At 48.0% G+C, this 16,369-nt stretch overlaps 1 protein-coding gene across 1 annotated transcript in view; it reads left to right on the top strand.

The window, feature by feature from the left end:
• The first annotated feature begins 14,396 nt into the window (after positions 1-14,396).
• The window catches only part of map1lc3b (microtubule-associated protein 1 light chain 3 beta), a 36,402-nt gene continuing 34,429 nt past the window's right edge, over positions 14,397-16,369 (top strand). Inside the window, exon 1 of the mRNA XM_072518065.1 lies at positions 14,397-14,564. Coding sequence (XP_072374166.1) covers positions 14,525-14,564 — 40 coding nt within the window. The 5' untranslated portion in view covers positions 14,397-14,524. The remainder of the gene's footprint in view (positions 14,565-16,369) is intronic.

Consider the following 16,369-nt stretch of genomic DNA (forward strand, 5'->3'; position numbering starts at 1 on the left):
CGGAGTACACGGGAATCATGATTTTGGATCATGCGCCGCACTGGCTGGAGGTTAGATTTAGTTCAAGGCGGGAGCAGAGGCCGGGATGGAAGCTGGATTCGGGGCTTTTGGTAGACAAGGGGTTCTGTGACAAGGTGCGGTCGGTCATCAAAGACAATTTGGAGTTGTATCAGAATGGAGAGGTATAGTGGCCATGTTTTGCGAAGCGGTGAAGCTGGTGGTTCGGGGGTGGGGGGGGGGGTTATCTCGTTCAAGGCGCACAGGGACAGGAGGAGGAGGGAGGAGAGTGAACAGTTGTTGGATGAGATAGTCAAGGTGGAAAGGAAATATTCAAGAGCTCCCACCAATGAGGGGATGGCGGAGAGAAAAAGGTTATAGGAGCAGTTTGACAGGCTGACAACGGGAAAGGCAGTGGGTCAGTTATGTGAAAGTGTACAAACTCAGCAATAGCATGATGGGAAAAATAGCCAACTTATGTAACCAAGTGTGAGACAGCTGTGTCAGCTAAGGGCCAAGATCAGACCCTGACAAACTAGACAAAACTAAGAATCCACATAATTGTATCATACAAGGCCAGAAGAGGGAAGATAGTGCCTGACCTTATTAAAACCTGATAACAAAGCCACGATCTAGGAATGTCCTAATAACACAACTTCCTCATGACCTAGGTCCATCTGCGTCAAGGCATCATGAGGGCAGAGGTAAAAACAAAATAGGATCACGTCTTAAATCCTCTAAAGACAAACTACTGCAAATAAGCCGAGTCAGGGTCTTTCCATGACAACATGTTTGATCAGAAGTTATGATTGTATTGACATTTTTGAACAAGGTCTGTTTTTGTAAAATGATACAGCTTGTGTATAAATATTGAACGTTTTCTCCATGTCTTTGCGAGCTTGAGAAAGAATGAGCAGGTTTACCTTAACAGCTCTCTCTCTCTCTAACCTGTAGCCATCTGCATGCAGACTTTGGTCAATAAAGACAAAGTTATTTATTTCGAAACAGAGTTGTAAATTTGTTTTCTTCACAGTCTTGAAGTAGGAAAGATTTTAAAAGACGACAGTGGCGCTGCGAGCCCTCACCAATACCCTGAGTGGCTTCCGTGGGGGACCGAACAAGTGATCGAGCACGAACCCGGAGAGTGGAGACGGACGGCGCAACAAGATAAGCTTTAACCTTGGTCTCTCTTTCTCTCTCGGATCGGTGCTGTGACCCCTCGTCCCTGACGGATAACGCTGACAGGTGACGGTGTTCGAATCTAAATTTGACTGTGAGTAATGTTCTTAGGGTCTGGGACCCGGTTGTCGTTCAAAGCCTAAGGTCAGGGACCACCTGCTCTTGTTTTGTTTCCCCAGGACAGGGATACACAGGCTTGGCTAGGTCAGGGACCAGATTTGGATTTTTGACTTTTAAATTTACAAGGCAGTTTTTCCCCATTTTTTTTCTCTTCTCTCTCTCTCTTTTAATTTTTTTTCCACTCCTTAAAAGTCATGGGCCAGAGCCTGGACAAAACGGAGGACAATTCTCCCTTGCTTTTTATGTGCACCATGTTCCCTGATAAGGAACGCAATTTACGCCTCTTGTCTTCAGATTTAAAAAAGAAATTCAGATCTGAAATTTGGCCACTAGGTGGTACCTGGAATTTAGAAAACTGCACCGCGGCAGAGACAGCCATTTGGTCTCTGAATGCCGGAGCCAAATGGAAGAAATTAATTACCAAATGGCAAAAAGAATCAGACAGACGACACAAACTGTCCTTGTTAATGAGTTGGAGGGACAATGCACGTAGGAGAGGGATTGCTGATGATAAAGACGGAGAAACCAAAGACTGGGAAACGTTGAAATTCGAATGCGAACTGCGGGACAGGAAAGATCCTAAGAATCAAGGGGGGGATAATACTGCATTGGGCGGTAAGCAGGTCGGAATATCCCATCAGATTAAAAATCAGGAGGATCCTCCCACTACCTCTGGCATGCCGTTGTTTCCCCATTTGATTGATACAGAGGTGGAGGAGGAGGAATTAAATCCCACGATGCCCCCATGGCCACCTCTTCCCAGCTCCACGGTGCGGCAGCCCCGTTCTCACCCTCCCCCTTGTAACAATCTTGCTGCCGATAATCTCCCTGCTCCTATTACTCCCGTTGCGACACGCACTCGCTCAAAAGCACCAACCACCTTCCTCGATCAGCCTGTTACCTCTGTTAATCAGGCTTTCCAAGAATTAACTATCGGTACAGCACCGGTAGAGGAGCCTTTTCCACCACCGCCTCCCCCTGCAAATTTTCCAATCCGACGTCTCGTTAACCCTCGAGCGACTGATGACGACGACAATTTATTGAGACATGGCAGGCTTTTAAACCTCAGGAGCTCTGTTTGATCATGGCTCATCATCATGGTCCGTCACATAAAACGTACCCAGAGGGCTTTACTGAATATCTGAGGAGAACTGCGACTGTGTATGGTGCTACCCCTAGGGATCAGTATTCCCTTATTTTTTCATCCCTTCCCCCAGATTTAGGTGAGAAATGGAAACGAGAATTAGGGGATCATGGAACCATATGGGATGCATTTAAAACCAACAATCCATCAGATGAGGCTCAACTCGCTTTAATGTTCCCAGCACTTAAGCGTGCTCTCCGTAAACCTGTAGATATCTCCAAAATTCTTGATTGTACACCCACTCCTAAGGAGGAGGGTCCTGAATTTTTTGACCGCTTTTGTGGAATTTACACTCTTTATTCCGGTGATGAGACTTTTAATGCGGGCTTGAAATCTCCCCAGTACAATGCGCTGCTTATGCAGGTCGTGCCTGACCGCATAGCAACCAGTATTAAAACTAATAATATGGATTGGTCTGATAGCTCCAAATCCCACATGCGACGTGCTATCTCTTATTACTGGAGCAATGGCCGTGACAGAGAAGCTTTCGGAAGGGACCCTCCTACACCCAAAATAAAGTCGGAGTTTGTCCAGCGACCCCCTCGCAGGAACCCCCCACCTTATGAACGTCACCAAGGCCCTCCCCGGCCTTGTCCTCCAACCCGAGACAGTGTCACTTGCTTTAATTGCAGACGGATGGGTCACTACGCTAGGGATTGCCTTGCATCACGCAGAGACAGGGCACCCCCTCCACGGCGGTATGCTCCCTTCACTGACTCCCACCCCTATTGACTGGCCCGCTCCAATTTCCCGGTTCTCTCTGGCGACCACTCTGAGGAACCCACAGCTACAATTCACATTGAGGGTATTCCCGTCCCCTTCCTCATTGATACAGGGGCAACTGCTTCCACGTTGAATTTGACGTTAGTTAAACAGTATTGCTTTCCTCTCTCAAAGACGAATATGTGGAACTTTCTGGTTTTATGGGTGAGAGGGCTACATACCAACTCACGAAACCCCTTCTGGTTCAATTTAATGACCGTCAATGTTGTATTCCCTTCACTGTCACGCGTACCCTCGGTGTTAATCTTGCTGGCCGTGATCTGTTATGTCCCTTACAAGTTGAGATTGTTTGCCTTGACGACGGCGTCACGATCTCCACGGCTCCACAAGTCCAGCCTTGAAATTTACCCCTTTTTTTCACTCCCCAATGGTGGTCCGTTGATTTTGATCCCTCCAATTTTTCACCTCCCTTGCATGTTCCTCATCCACACGTGACCCTTTGCTATGACCACACGGGGTGCTCGCCCGATTTGGAGACCATCTACCAGGACTCCCTCGGGTCCACGGTGGCAGTTACTTTCATCACTCATGCTGAGGGAAAAGAGGGCTCTGCATTTCTTGTTGAAGTGCCCCTCGTATTCTGGAAACAGTCTGGACTAGTGGCACCTCACGTTACCCTCACTGTCAATGCAGGCTACAGTGCCAGGTCACTGGGCTTTCTGGTTGCTACCCTCCAAGGAAAATTTGATCCTTTTTATACTGGACGACAGACCTTCCCTGAAGGCACGTTACAGTATTTTTCACAGCCCTTTTGTGTTGATGGTACATTGAACCACCATCGGACCAACCGTTCCCCATCCCCAGAGATTCCTGCAGACTTATGGGCTGCATCCAAACACGAAGTTGGTCTTACTAATGTGCCTCCAGTTCTCATTAAGGTTAAGTCCGGTGTGCCCCTGCCCTCCATTTCTCAGTACCCTATTCGCCCTGACGCTGAGGAAGGAATCTCCAATGGTGGTGATCTTTGGGGTATCTGAAATGCCGCAGCTGATGGAGGGGAGGAGGGCCGATGTCATGGCCTTCGCTTCTCTAATTGCCCTGCAAAATTTATTGTTGGATTGGTGGTCGACAACGCCGCTGGGGGCGGCGGCCTAGCTGGGAGACCTGTATGACTTCCTTCGTCGGGAAAAGATTACGTTCGAGTTGGGGGGATCAGTGGACGGCTTTGAGACACGGTGGAGACGGTTCATGACAATGTTTGAGGAATTATTTGTTGCAGGGGGATGAAAAGGGGGGAAAATTGCACAAACTGAAATGTGGCGGTGTTGACTATGTGTTTTTGTATTTTTGAATATGATTGGAAGAAAATAGATTTAAAAAATAGTGGATGCATTGGTGGTCAGCTTCCAAGATTCTATAGACTCTGAAAAAATTCCTCCACATTGGAGGGTAGCTAATGTAACCCCACAATTTAAAAAGGGAGGTAGAGAAAAAACTAAATTCCAGACCAGTCAGCCTGACGTCGATCATGGGGGGAAATACCAGAGTCCATTAGAAAAGGTTCAATAGCAGGAATAGTTGGAATGCAGTGGCAGGATCGGACAGAGTCAGCATGGATTTACGAAAGGGAAATCATGCTTGGCAAATCTACTGGAATTCTTCAAAGAAGTAACTAGTCGAGTTAATGAGGGGGAGCCCTTGCATGTAGTTTATTTGCACCATCAGAAGGCTTTCAACAAGGTCCCACATACGAGAATAGTGTGTAAAATTAAAGCACATGGGATTGGATGTAGTGTATTGAGATGGATAGAAAACAGGTTGGCAGACAGGGAACATGAATAAACGGGTATTCTTACAAGTGACAGGCAGTGACTAGTGGGGTACTGCAGGGTTGGTGCTGGGATTCCGTCAATTCACAATATATAATGATTTAGATGAGGGAACTAAATGTAATACCTCCAAATTTGCAGATTACACAAAACTGGGTGAAAGGGTGAGCTGTGAGGAGGATGCAGAGATGCTTTAGAATGATTTGGACAAGCTGAGTGGGCAAATTAATGGCAGATGCAGCATAATATTGATACATGTGAGGTTATCCACTTTGGTACAAAGCGAGGAAGGCAGATTATTATCTGAATGGCTATAAATTGAGAGAGGGGAATGTGCAACGGGACTTGGGTGTCTTGGAACACCAGTCACTGAGGCTGAGCATGCAGGTGCGGCAGGTGGTAATAAGACAAATGGTATGTAGGCCTTCATAGCGAGAGGATTCAAGTACAGGAGCAGGGATGTCTTGCTGCAGTTATACAGGGCATTGGTGAGGCCTCACCTGGATTATTGTGTACAGTTTTGGTCACCTTATCTGAGGAAGGATGTTCTTGCTGTAGAAGGCGTGTAGAAAGGGTTACCAGACTGATTAATGGGATGGCGTGACTGACATATGAGGAGAAATTGAGTCAGTTAGGATTAAATTCACTGGAGTTCAGAGGAATGAGGGGGATCGTATAGAAACCTCAAATTCTAACAGGTATAGACAGGGTAGATGCAGGAAGGATGTTCCTGATGGTGGGGGAGTCCAGAGCCAAGATTCTGAGGATGCAGGCTTGATGATTTAGGACCGAGATGAGGAGTGATAAGCCTGATGAATTCACTACCACAGAAAGCAGTTGAGGCCAAAACATTGTTTTGAAGAAGGAGTTATAGAAATCAAGGGATATGGGGAAAGGTGGGAACAGGCTATTCAGTTAAATGATCATAATGACTGGCGGAACAGGCTAGAAGGGCCAAATGGCCCCCTATTGTCTATGTAATACGAGTATAGCACATCATGGGTGAGAAGTGGTCAACTTACATACTGTGCATTTGCAAAAGCATGATTTTTGGGACAGAAAGATTAAGTTGTCTTCTACACCAGCTTAAATGCTGTGGTCTACAGTAGACTAAATCAAACACAGCCCTCATTCACCCTCTTTATCTCAAAGCTCACTCAAGTTAGTCAGACGTGACTTTCGCCCATTAAATTCGTATTGACTGTTCTTGATTAATCTGTTCTTCTCTAAGAGATGTTTTATACTGGTACTGTCAGACTTCCGGTGGCGGCCATGGAGTAAATGGTCGCACATTCTGCAGCTCTCGCCCCGAGTGTTTTTTTTTTAATGGTGTTTAAGCCAGATTTTTCAGAAAATTTCTCAACATAAGTTGATCGAAGGGAGAGGAAAAGGAGGTGACCCTCAATTTATGGAATCGTGTCCAAATAAGAGTCGAAAAAGGAGAAACCAAAAGATGAGTGAAAGCAAGAATCAGCGGTCATCGTGCTCAGTGGTGAAGAGACAAAGTGTGTCCACACCAGCTCACTGGTCGCTGGAGCAATGGGTCGAGTACCTGGATGAGAAGTTCACCCGGCACCGTAAGGAGTGGTACAGAAGATGTAACCCAGATGATAGCCTCGATTAAGGAGGTGGTTGACCGGGTGGAGGAGAAAATGACGACCCAGGGACAGGAGATTCTAAAGTTGCAGGAGCTGGCGACTGAACGAGAGGAGGAGTCCACTGCAATGGCGTTGGAAATTAGCATACTACAGGACTGCCAGAAACGACTGCTAGATAAAGTGGAAGACTTGGAGAACCGGTCTCGCAGGCAAAATATCTGAATCGTCGGGCTGCCAGACTGGAAGGAGGGATCAAATGCGGGAGCATATGTGGGGAAGATGTTGCAGGAGATGGTCGGGGCCGATGTGTTTGACAAGCAGCTGGAGGTGGACTGGGCACACAGGGTGCTCATACGTAAGCCCCAGGGTTGTGAGCCCCCGAGGGCCATGGTGGTGAGGCTACATCGATTCCTCGACAAGGAGCGTATCATGAAGTGGGCCAGGCAGACGAAGCAGTATATGTGGGACGAATCAGAGATCCGGGTGCACCAAGACTGGGGACCAGAACTCGCAAAGAGGAGAGCAAGTTTCAACAAAGTTAAGGCGGCTCTGTTTGAGAAAGACATTAAATTTGGACTGTTATACCCGGCGTGTCTTTGGGTGACCTACGAGAACCGGGAGCTGTACTTTAATTCTCCGGAGGAGGTGGTTACTTTCATGAAAGACAATAATCTGGTTTAAGGACTCTTAAATTCTAACTGTGATGAACTGAGTTTGAGGGAAGGGATGGAGTGGCGGGAAAGAGAGAAAAATGGTTCTGTGTTCTGCTTTGCCTTGTTTAAACATTCAGTCTTTTAATTCTGTGAGTTAAGGTGCGATGTTCGGGAAGAAAAGGGATGGGTGTTTTTTTTTAAACTGTTTTTCTCTCTTCTTTTCTCTCGTCTTATGTAATTTGATTTTGATTTATTCTCTGTAATAAAGATGGTTGATTCTTGCATGCATAATTTTGATTAAGCTGCTTGAAGCTTCTTCTATTGTGTTTGATTCTCTTTGAAGGTGATGTGACTGATGAGAATCGGTCAAAGGGGGAGGGGTAGAACCTGGCAATCTGGTGTAACGACTTTTAAACTCAGACTGTGGGGGTCTGAGTTTGGGGGAAGGGACAGGATGGCGGGGAGGTGAGTAAAATGGTTCTGTGTTTTGCTATATCGCGTTTAAAATGTTGGTCTTTTAATTCTGTGAGTTAAGTTGCGATGTTCGGGAAGAAAAGGGTTTTGATGGTTTTTTTTTTTCTTTCCTCTCCTTGTGTAATTTGATTTCGATTTATTGCTTTATGTACTGGATCACAGAGGGAAGAACTTTTAAGATACGATGGGGTGTTTTAGTTTCTGCAAGAAGGATGGTTGATTCTTGCATGCATAATTTTGCTTAAGCTGCTTGAAGCTTCTTTTGTGTTGGATTCTGTTTGAAGGTGATAGGACTGATAAAAACCGATTAAAGGGGGAGGGGTTTGCCTCGTTGCCTGCGCGTTGGGGGATGGTATGTTTGCTTTTTTGGATTGTTGTTACTGTGTTGAGTGCTTGTGTTATTGCTAAGTGTGAGGCGCCAGAGGGTGGGAGATGTTGAGCTAGCTGGATAGCTGGTTCACGGGAGCAAAGTGGGGGAGAGCTGATGAAAGATGAAGGGGGGGGGGCGGCGGGAGGGGGGGGTACTGCTGACGAGTAAGGGACAGTAAGGAGACTGGAGATGGAGATCAGAAGGCAGTCGCCGCCGAGGGATGGATCAAGTGAGGTGCGGAACACGGGCTAGGAGCTGGCCTAGGAAAGATCATGGTTGACCGACAGTGGAGGGGGGGCAAAAGCCCCCCCCCCCCCCCCCCCCCCCCGCCCCGACCAGACTGGTTACATGGAATGTTCGTGGATTGAACGGGCCAGTTAAGAGAGCTCGTGTGTTCGCACACCTGAGACGGTTAATAGCGGACATGGCTATGTTACAGGAGACACACTTGAAGATGGGAGACCAAATTAGATTAAAGAAGGGATGGGTTGGGCAAGTGTTTCATTCAGGACTGGACTTTAAAACGAGGGGGGTGGCTATCCTGAGTAATAAAAGGGTGACATTCGAGGTGGGGAGGATAGAGGTAGACCCAGGAGGCAGATATGGTTAGCGGGAAGCTAGAGGGAATGGCAGTGGTGCTGGTGAATATATATGCCCTAAACTGGGATGATGTTGCGTTTATCAGGAAGGTGCTGGGGATGATCCCAGACCTTGACTCGCACTGGCTGATCATGGGGGGGTGACTTTAATACGGTCCTGGACCCGAGGTTGGACCGGTCGAGTGCCAAGTCGGGGAAGCTATCAGCAATGGCAAAGGAACAGCGGGGGTTCATGGAGCGCATGGGAGGGGTGGATCCGTGGAGATTTGAGAGACCAAGGAGCAGGGAATATTCATTCTACTCCCATGTACATAAGGCGTACTCCAGGATAGATTTCTTCGTGCTAGATAAAACAATGTTAGCATGGGTTGAGGACACAGTACTCAGCAATTGTGGTCTCAGATCATGCACCACACTGGATAGACCTACGGGCAGACACGGGAATGTCCCAGCGCCCACAGTGGAGACTAGATACAGGGCTGTTAGCGGATGAGGAGATCTGTGAGCGAGTGGGAGAGGCCATTCGGGGGTACATAAAGATCAATGACACGGGAGAGACTGCAGCTGGGGTGGTCTGGGAGGCACTGAAAGCGGTAATTAGAGGGGAATGTATTTCGATTCGAGCCCACAGGGATAAAACTGAGTGGTCGAAGCTGGACAGGTTGGAGAAATCTTAACAGGTGGACAGGAGATATTTGGAGTCTCCAAATGAGGAGCTCCTGAATGAGCGTCAGAGACTTCAAATGGAGTTTGGGCTCCTTTCCACAGGAAAGGCGGAGGGTCAGCTGAGTAGGGTACAAGGGGCAATATATGAACATGGGGAGAAAGCTAGCAGGATGCTGGCACATCAGCTGAGGAAACAGGAGGCAGTGAGAGAAATAGGGAAAATAAAGGATTTGAGGAGGAAGACCCGGGGGCGGTGAATGAAGTGTTCTGGGAATTTTATAGTCAGCTATATGAGTCGGAACCCCCGGTTGGAGAGGAGGGCATGAATCAATTCCTGGGGAGGCTAGAGTTCCTGAAGGTAAATGAGGAGCTGGTGGAGGCCCTGGGGGGCCCCATTGGGCTTGGGGGAGGTGATAGAGGGACTGGGGGCGATGCAATCGGGTAAAACCCCAGGACCTGATGGGTTCCCAGTGGAATTTTATAAGATGTTCTCTGGGTTACTGGGGCCACTCCTGGTTAAGGATTTCAATGAGTCCAAGTAGCTGGGAGTACTCCCCCCAACATTATCACAGGCATCAATTTCTCTCATCCTGAAGTGTGTCAAGGATCTGGAGAGCTGTGGATCGTACAGGCCAATCTCCCTCTTGAATGTAGATGCCAAATTATTGGCATGGATCCTGGCCACTCAAATAGAGGATTGTGTCCTGGAGATAATTGGGGAGGATCAGACGGGATTTGTAAAGGGCAGGCACCTGACATCCAACATTAGACGGCTTCTTAATGTAATTATGATGCCAGCAGAGGGGCGCAAGGCTGAGGTGGTTGTTGCCATGGACGCGGAGAAGGCTTTTGATCGAGTGGAGTGGAAGTATCTGGGATATTTTAGGCAGGTTTGGGTTTGGGCAGGGATTTGTGGAGTGGGTCCGGCTACTGTACCAGGCAAATGTAAGAACTAAGAGTTCAGGGGACAGGGCAGGGATGCCCGCTCTCCCCATTGCTGTTTGCCATGGCCATAGAACCCTTAGCAATGGCTCTGAGAGCAGCGAATACCTGGAGGAGAATAGTGAGAGAGGGGGTGGAGCACAGGGTCTCTCTCTATGCGGACGATTTGCTGCTTTATATCACGGACCCGGTGGGGGGGATGACCAAAATCATGGAGGTATTAGGAGAATTTGGGCGATTTTCAGGCTATAAGTAAAATATGGAAAAAAGCGAGATGTTCGTGATTCAGGCACGGGGGCAGGAAAGGAGACTGAAGGAGCTACCTTTTAAAGTGGTTGGGAGGAGTTTAAGGTATCAGGGGATTCAAGTGGCCAAGGATTGGGGGCAGCTTCCCAAGTTAAATTTGGGCAAAGCAGTGGATCAAATGAGACGGGATTTTTGTAGATGGGACATGTTCCCACTGACGCTGGCGGGGAGGGTTCAGATGGTGAAGATGACTGTCCTTCCGAGACTGCCTTTCCTTTCTCAGTGTCTCCCGATTTTTGTCCCAAAGGCTTTTTTCAGAAGTATGAATGTGGCGATATCGAGATTTATATGGGCGGGTAAAACCCCGAGAGTAAAGAGGACTCTCCTGGAACGGGCCCGTGAGGAAGGGGGATTGGCTCTCCCGAGCTTTATTAACTATTACTGGGCTGCCAACATATCGATGCGGGGGGGGTGGGGGGTTTGGGGGGGTTGGTCTGGGAGCAGATGGAGGCAGCATTCTGCAAAGGTACAAGTCTGGAGGCTTTACTAATGGCGCCCCTGCCATTCTTGCTGGCTCGGTACTGCACAAGTCCTGTGGTGGTGGCAGCCCTGAGGGTGTGGGGGCAATGGAGGCAGCATATGAGACTGGAGGGGTGTCAGTGTGGTCACTGATCTGTGACAATCACTGGTTTTCCTGTGTGGTGGGGGTGGGGGGGGGGGGGGTGCTGGATGGGGGCTTTAAGGTATGGCAGTGGGCAGGGATTGGGAGGTTTGGGGATCTATTCATCCAAGGGGGCTTTCCGACCTTGGACACATTAGAGGAGGAGTTTGATTTGCCGGGTGGGAACGGGTTTCGGTACCTTCAAGTGCGGGACTTTGTATGGAGACAGGTCCCAAGCTTTCCTCGCCTCCTCCTGAGGGGACTACAGGATAAAGTGCTGTCAAAAACAGGGGTTGGAGGTGGGAAGGTTTCGGACATATACAGGGAATTGTTAGAGTGGGAAGGGGCCCCTATCAGAGAGATGAAGAGGAAGTGTGAAGAGGAGCTAGGAGTGGAGCTGGAAACTGCACTGTGGGGAAAAAGCCTTGAAAAGGGTAAATGCATCCTCGTCCTGTGCTAGATTTAGCTTGATTCAGTTCAAGGTAGTCCACAGGGCCCACATGGCGGTGGCTCGGATGAGTAGGTTCTTCGAGGAGATGGAGGACAGATGTGGGTGGTGTGGGGGTAGCCCAGCCAACCATGTTCATATGTTTTAGGCATGTCTGAAACTGAGGGAATTCTGGCAGGGATTTGCAGATGTTATGTCGGGAGTCCTGGAAGGTAGGGTAACTCCGAGTCCAGAATTAGCAATATTTGGGGTGTTGGAAGATCCGGAGGCAAAGGGGGGGAGGGAGGCCATTAGTCTGGCCTTCTCCTCCCTGGTGGTCCGGAGACGGATCTTGCTGAGATAGAGAGACCCCGGAGCCCCCAAAATCAGGAGTGTGGGTCAGTGATATGGTAGAGTTTGTCAGTCTGGAGAAAATCAAGTTCGCTCTAAGAGGATCAATACAGGGATTCGCCCGGAGTTGGCAGCCGTTCATCGATTTCTTTAACAAAAACTGAACGTCAGCAGTAAGGGGGGAAAGGGAAAAAGTGGGGGAGGGGGGGGGGGAAATAGGAGGCATGGTAATGTTAAATAAAGACAGGGAATTTAGTATATGGGTAATTGGGGATAGGGCGGGAGAAGTGGGATACGTGGTCCATTGTATGTTGTTATTTTAGGGGGTATTTTGTGCATCGACCCGCACGGTTGTTTTAGAATTGTCAGTATGTTAAATTGTGAAAATTACAAATGCTTCAATAAAATATTTTCTAAAAAAAATACAGGTCCTGTATTTTTTTTCCAATAACTTGCCCACCACCAACATTAGGCCCATGCCTTCACAGTTAGCTTTTTGGTCTCTAATTGGCCTTACTCTTATCCTTTCGCTCCGTGTGTTTATAAAACATCTTTGAATTTTCCTTGATTTCACTTGCCAATGTTTTTTCATGTCCTTTCTTTACTTTCCAAATTTCCATTTATGTTCTGAACTTGTATATGGTACATATCGTTCATTCATCCTGATAATAACAAGGCCATGAGTTGCAGGAAGCTGTAAACCTTTTAAAAGTGGAATTAAAGTAAGGATGTTTAGGGGCCAAGTTATGGATAAAGCTAAATAGTAGCATTGAAGTTTAACATCTGCATTATTAAATATATATGAAAACACATTAATATAATGAAGCACATGAGATGTTGGGTGTCCAGAAAGGGCTGAACTAAAAGCAGTGAAAGTTAATGTTGCATGTGAGAGATTACAACTTTCCAGTGACTGGAAACTGATTATTGTACCATTGACTGAATTTAATGATTCTTCACAAGAATCTGGGAAAGAGTTTGACCATTGGGCGCTCTGTGAACGTAAAACCTAGAACATACAGTGCAGAAGGAGGCCATTCGGCCCATCGAGTTTCCACGACCCACTTAAGCCCTCACTTCCACCCTATTCCCATAACGCAATAACCCCTCCTAACCTTTTTGGACGCTCAGGGCAATTTAACATGGCCAATTCACCTAACCTGCACGTCTTTGGACTGAGAGGGAACCGGAGCACCCGGAGGAAACTCGTGCAGACACTGGGAGAACGTGCAGACTCCGCACAGACAGTGACCCAGCAGGCAATAGAACCTCGGACCCTGGCGCGGTGAAGCCGCCCTGCTAGACACTTGTGCTACCATGCTGCCCAGAGGCAGAAGTGCCTCTGTAGAGCGATGGCAGAGTCACAGTGCTGTGGAACCAACTGACCCTGCAGCCAGTGACCAGATTCTCATAGATAAAAACCAATAACTGCAACTTATTTGACCAGATTCCCATGTTGTGGAGCAGGCTGACCCAGCACATTGGGTCACTGTATTGTGGAGCAGGTTGACCTGCAGAATGTACCCCTGTATCATGGAGTGGGTTGACCTTGAAGACAGGTTCCAGTGCCGTGAAGGGGTTTGACCCTGCAGCTTAGTGGCTGGGTTCCGGTTTTATGGAGCAGGTTGACCATGCAGCCAGTGCTGAACAGTGATCTGAGCCTGTAGCTAGTGACCGGGACCCAGTGCTGTACAGTGGGCTGAGCCTGCAGCTAATGACTGGGATCCAGTGCTACACAGTAGGCTGAGTCTGCAGCTTGTGACTGGGACACAGTTCTGTACAGTGGGCTGAGCCTGCAGCTTATGACTAACATCCAATGCAGTGCAGAGGGATGAGCCTGCAGCTAGTGAAATGAAATGAAAATCGCTTTTCACAAGTAGGCTTCAAATGAAGTTACTGTGAAAAGTCGCCACATTCCGGCGCCTGTTCCGGGAGGTTGTTACGGGAATTGAACCGTGCTGCTGGCCTGCCTTGTTCTGCTTTCAAAGCCAGCGATTTACCCCTGTGCTAAACAGCCCCGGGATCCAGTGCTGTGCAGAAGGCCTGAGCAGGCCCACCCAGTGGCCAGGGCTGAGTTGGTTACCAGGTTCAGCCGCGCTTGCGCTCTTCGACTTGTTTACTTCTCGATTCCAACAATCTATTCAACCTAATTTGATGTCAAAGCGCTATGTGGCCAATCAGAGCAGCCGCTGGGCTGCTTGCGTCCCGCCTCTTGTGCCGTTCTGAGCAATGGGAGAAGTTACCGGGCAGAATTATCTGCATAATATTAAATCCCGGCGGCCTTAGCCAATCAGAGACCGGAACCGCCTGTCAGTCAGGCCGGCGGGGCAGGACATGAGTCTGCCGGCTGATTGGCTGATTGGAACGTCAATCCCAGGCTGGGCGAATGGCAGCTGCGACGGCGGAGTTAAGTTGGGGTGCGCGCGCAAACAGTTGACAGTCAGAGGACGGAGCGGCTGGGCTGGCGGAGGAGGAGAGCGGAGCATTACGGAAACTGGGCCTGTGCTAGGAACCCAGCCCGGCCTCAGGGCAGCCACAGTTCAGAATGCCGTCAGAGAAATCCTTCAAACAGCGGAGGACTTTCGGTAAGTGCTGGGGGAAGCGGCCCGCCGTTTCCTGTGGCCGCTGTTGGGTTAGGGTGAGTGTTGCGAAGCTGAAACGAAGGCCCTCCCCCCTCCCCCACGGCGCCTTGGATCCAAGGAAAGACGAAGCTGTGGGATGGTTGCGGCCATTGTCCCTGAAACCGCCGGCGGGGCGGTTTATAAGCAACAGAAGCACGCGCAGCCGTTAGTTTAAATGTGGGCATGATGTGGAGATGCCGGCGTTGGAGTTAAATGTGGGGGTGAGGGAAGAGTGGTGGGTGCAGAGAATTAGTTTAAACTGGGGTGGGTGAGGGCAGAGTGGGAGGGGAGAGTATTAATTTAAACTGGGGTTGGGTGGGGGGAGGTGGGCGAGGGCAGAGTGTGGGTGGTGGGTGAGGGCACAGTGGAGGGGGGGGGAGATGGATGACGGCAGATTGGGAGGGATGAGGGGAGAGTGGGGGGTGTTTATAAGCAACAGCAGCACGTGGAGCCACTAGTTTAAACTGGGTGGAGGAGGGCAGAGTGGGGTGGCGAATGGAGCAGGGCAGAATGGGGGGCAAATGGAGGAGGTCAAAGTGAGGGGTAGTTAGTGGAACCAGTGGGGGTGGGGAGCCAGAGTGTTTACTTGTGAGCATATCATCCGTCATTGGGAAGAAGTAGGTCAAGGATGTAACCCTGTGTCTCTGATTCGTTTTGGTGATTTCTTACATTTTGCTTTGATGTTCTCATGAGTGTTTTATTCTTAACTTTGCAACTGAAATACTTGATTCCTTCATTTTTGTTAAAAGAATGAAACGAGTAATTCCATCGGAGAAAAAGCTTGTCAAATTCATCTCTGCCGTGGCTGTACCTCTATCATTTACATCTGTACAGGCTGTATTTGAAGTAAACATTTCCTCTTTATTCATTGCAGTTGAGTAATAAAATGACGTAAATATGCTGCTGAGATCGCATTGTTGTATCAAACTAATGCCACATATGAGCCCACCAAGGCCTGAAGATGAAGAATGGACAGAAATGGCTGGGTACATAAGGAAACTGAAAGAGATTCCCCAACAATGTTATGGAAAAAAATAAGACCTGAGTTAATGATGAATTGGCACCACTCCAGTTAGCGAGCAGCAAGGATATGTTGATGTTAGACAAAATTATAGCTTGTCCTCGTTGCTCCATGATGATTAGACTGATTTGTCATTTTTCCAATCATCTTTGGGGCATACTTTATTTAGAATTTTCCTGAATGTGCAAATGCCTTCCTTTTGTGGAGGTCTATGCTGTGATCTTCTTGCGTCGAGTATTGTTGATGCATACTGCACCCATATTCTTCATTTTATTGAAAAGGCCCAATGGGGAAGATAAATTACAGCTCCGCTTTCTGCATGCATTGTCGTTGCCATTTCAATACATTGTGTTTTATCTCAAAAGTGTATAACTCCAGTTATCGTAGCACTGTTTTGTTTATTTATAATTTTGTAATGAACGAAAATTGTAGGAGAGTTTGAGTAGTGATGTATAGACGACTGAAATGGCCATTGTTACTTTGGCCTGCCCCCACCACCCACAATCTAATTTATTCTCTTTTTGTTCTTTTAAAGTTAACTACTCTTGTGGCATTAATCTTCAAACTGATGTGACCATTTAGTGTCTATAAATTAGATGGGATCGGGGAACCGTTCGTCAAGAGTCCTTGTCAAGTTTATTGATCTGAGCCAGATTGAATTTTAAAGCAATTTCCAGGAAATATTGGCTTGCTATTATTAAATTTGCTGATCCTATAAGGGAAAGTAAGTCGTGACGAGGACATATGG

The sequence above is a fragment of the Scyliorhinus torazame genome, chromosome 10, assembly GCF_047496885.1.
Source record: "Scyliorhinus torazame isolate Kashiwa2021f chromosome 10, sScyTor2.1, whole genome shotgun sequence".
Classification (NCBI taxonomy): domain Eukaryota; kingdom Metazoa; phylum Chordata; class Chondrichthyes; order Carcharhiniformes; family Scyliorhinidae; genus Scyliorhinus; species Scyliorhinus torazame.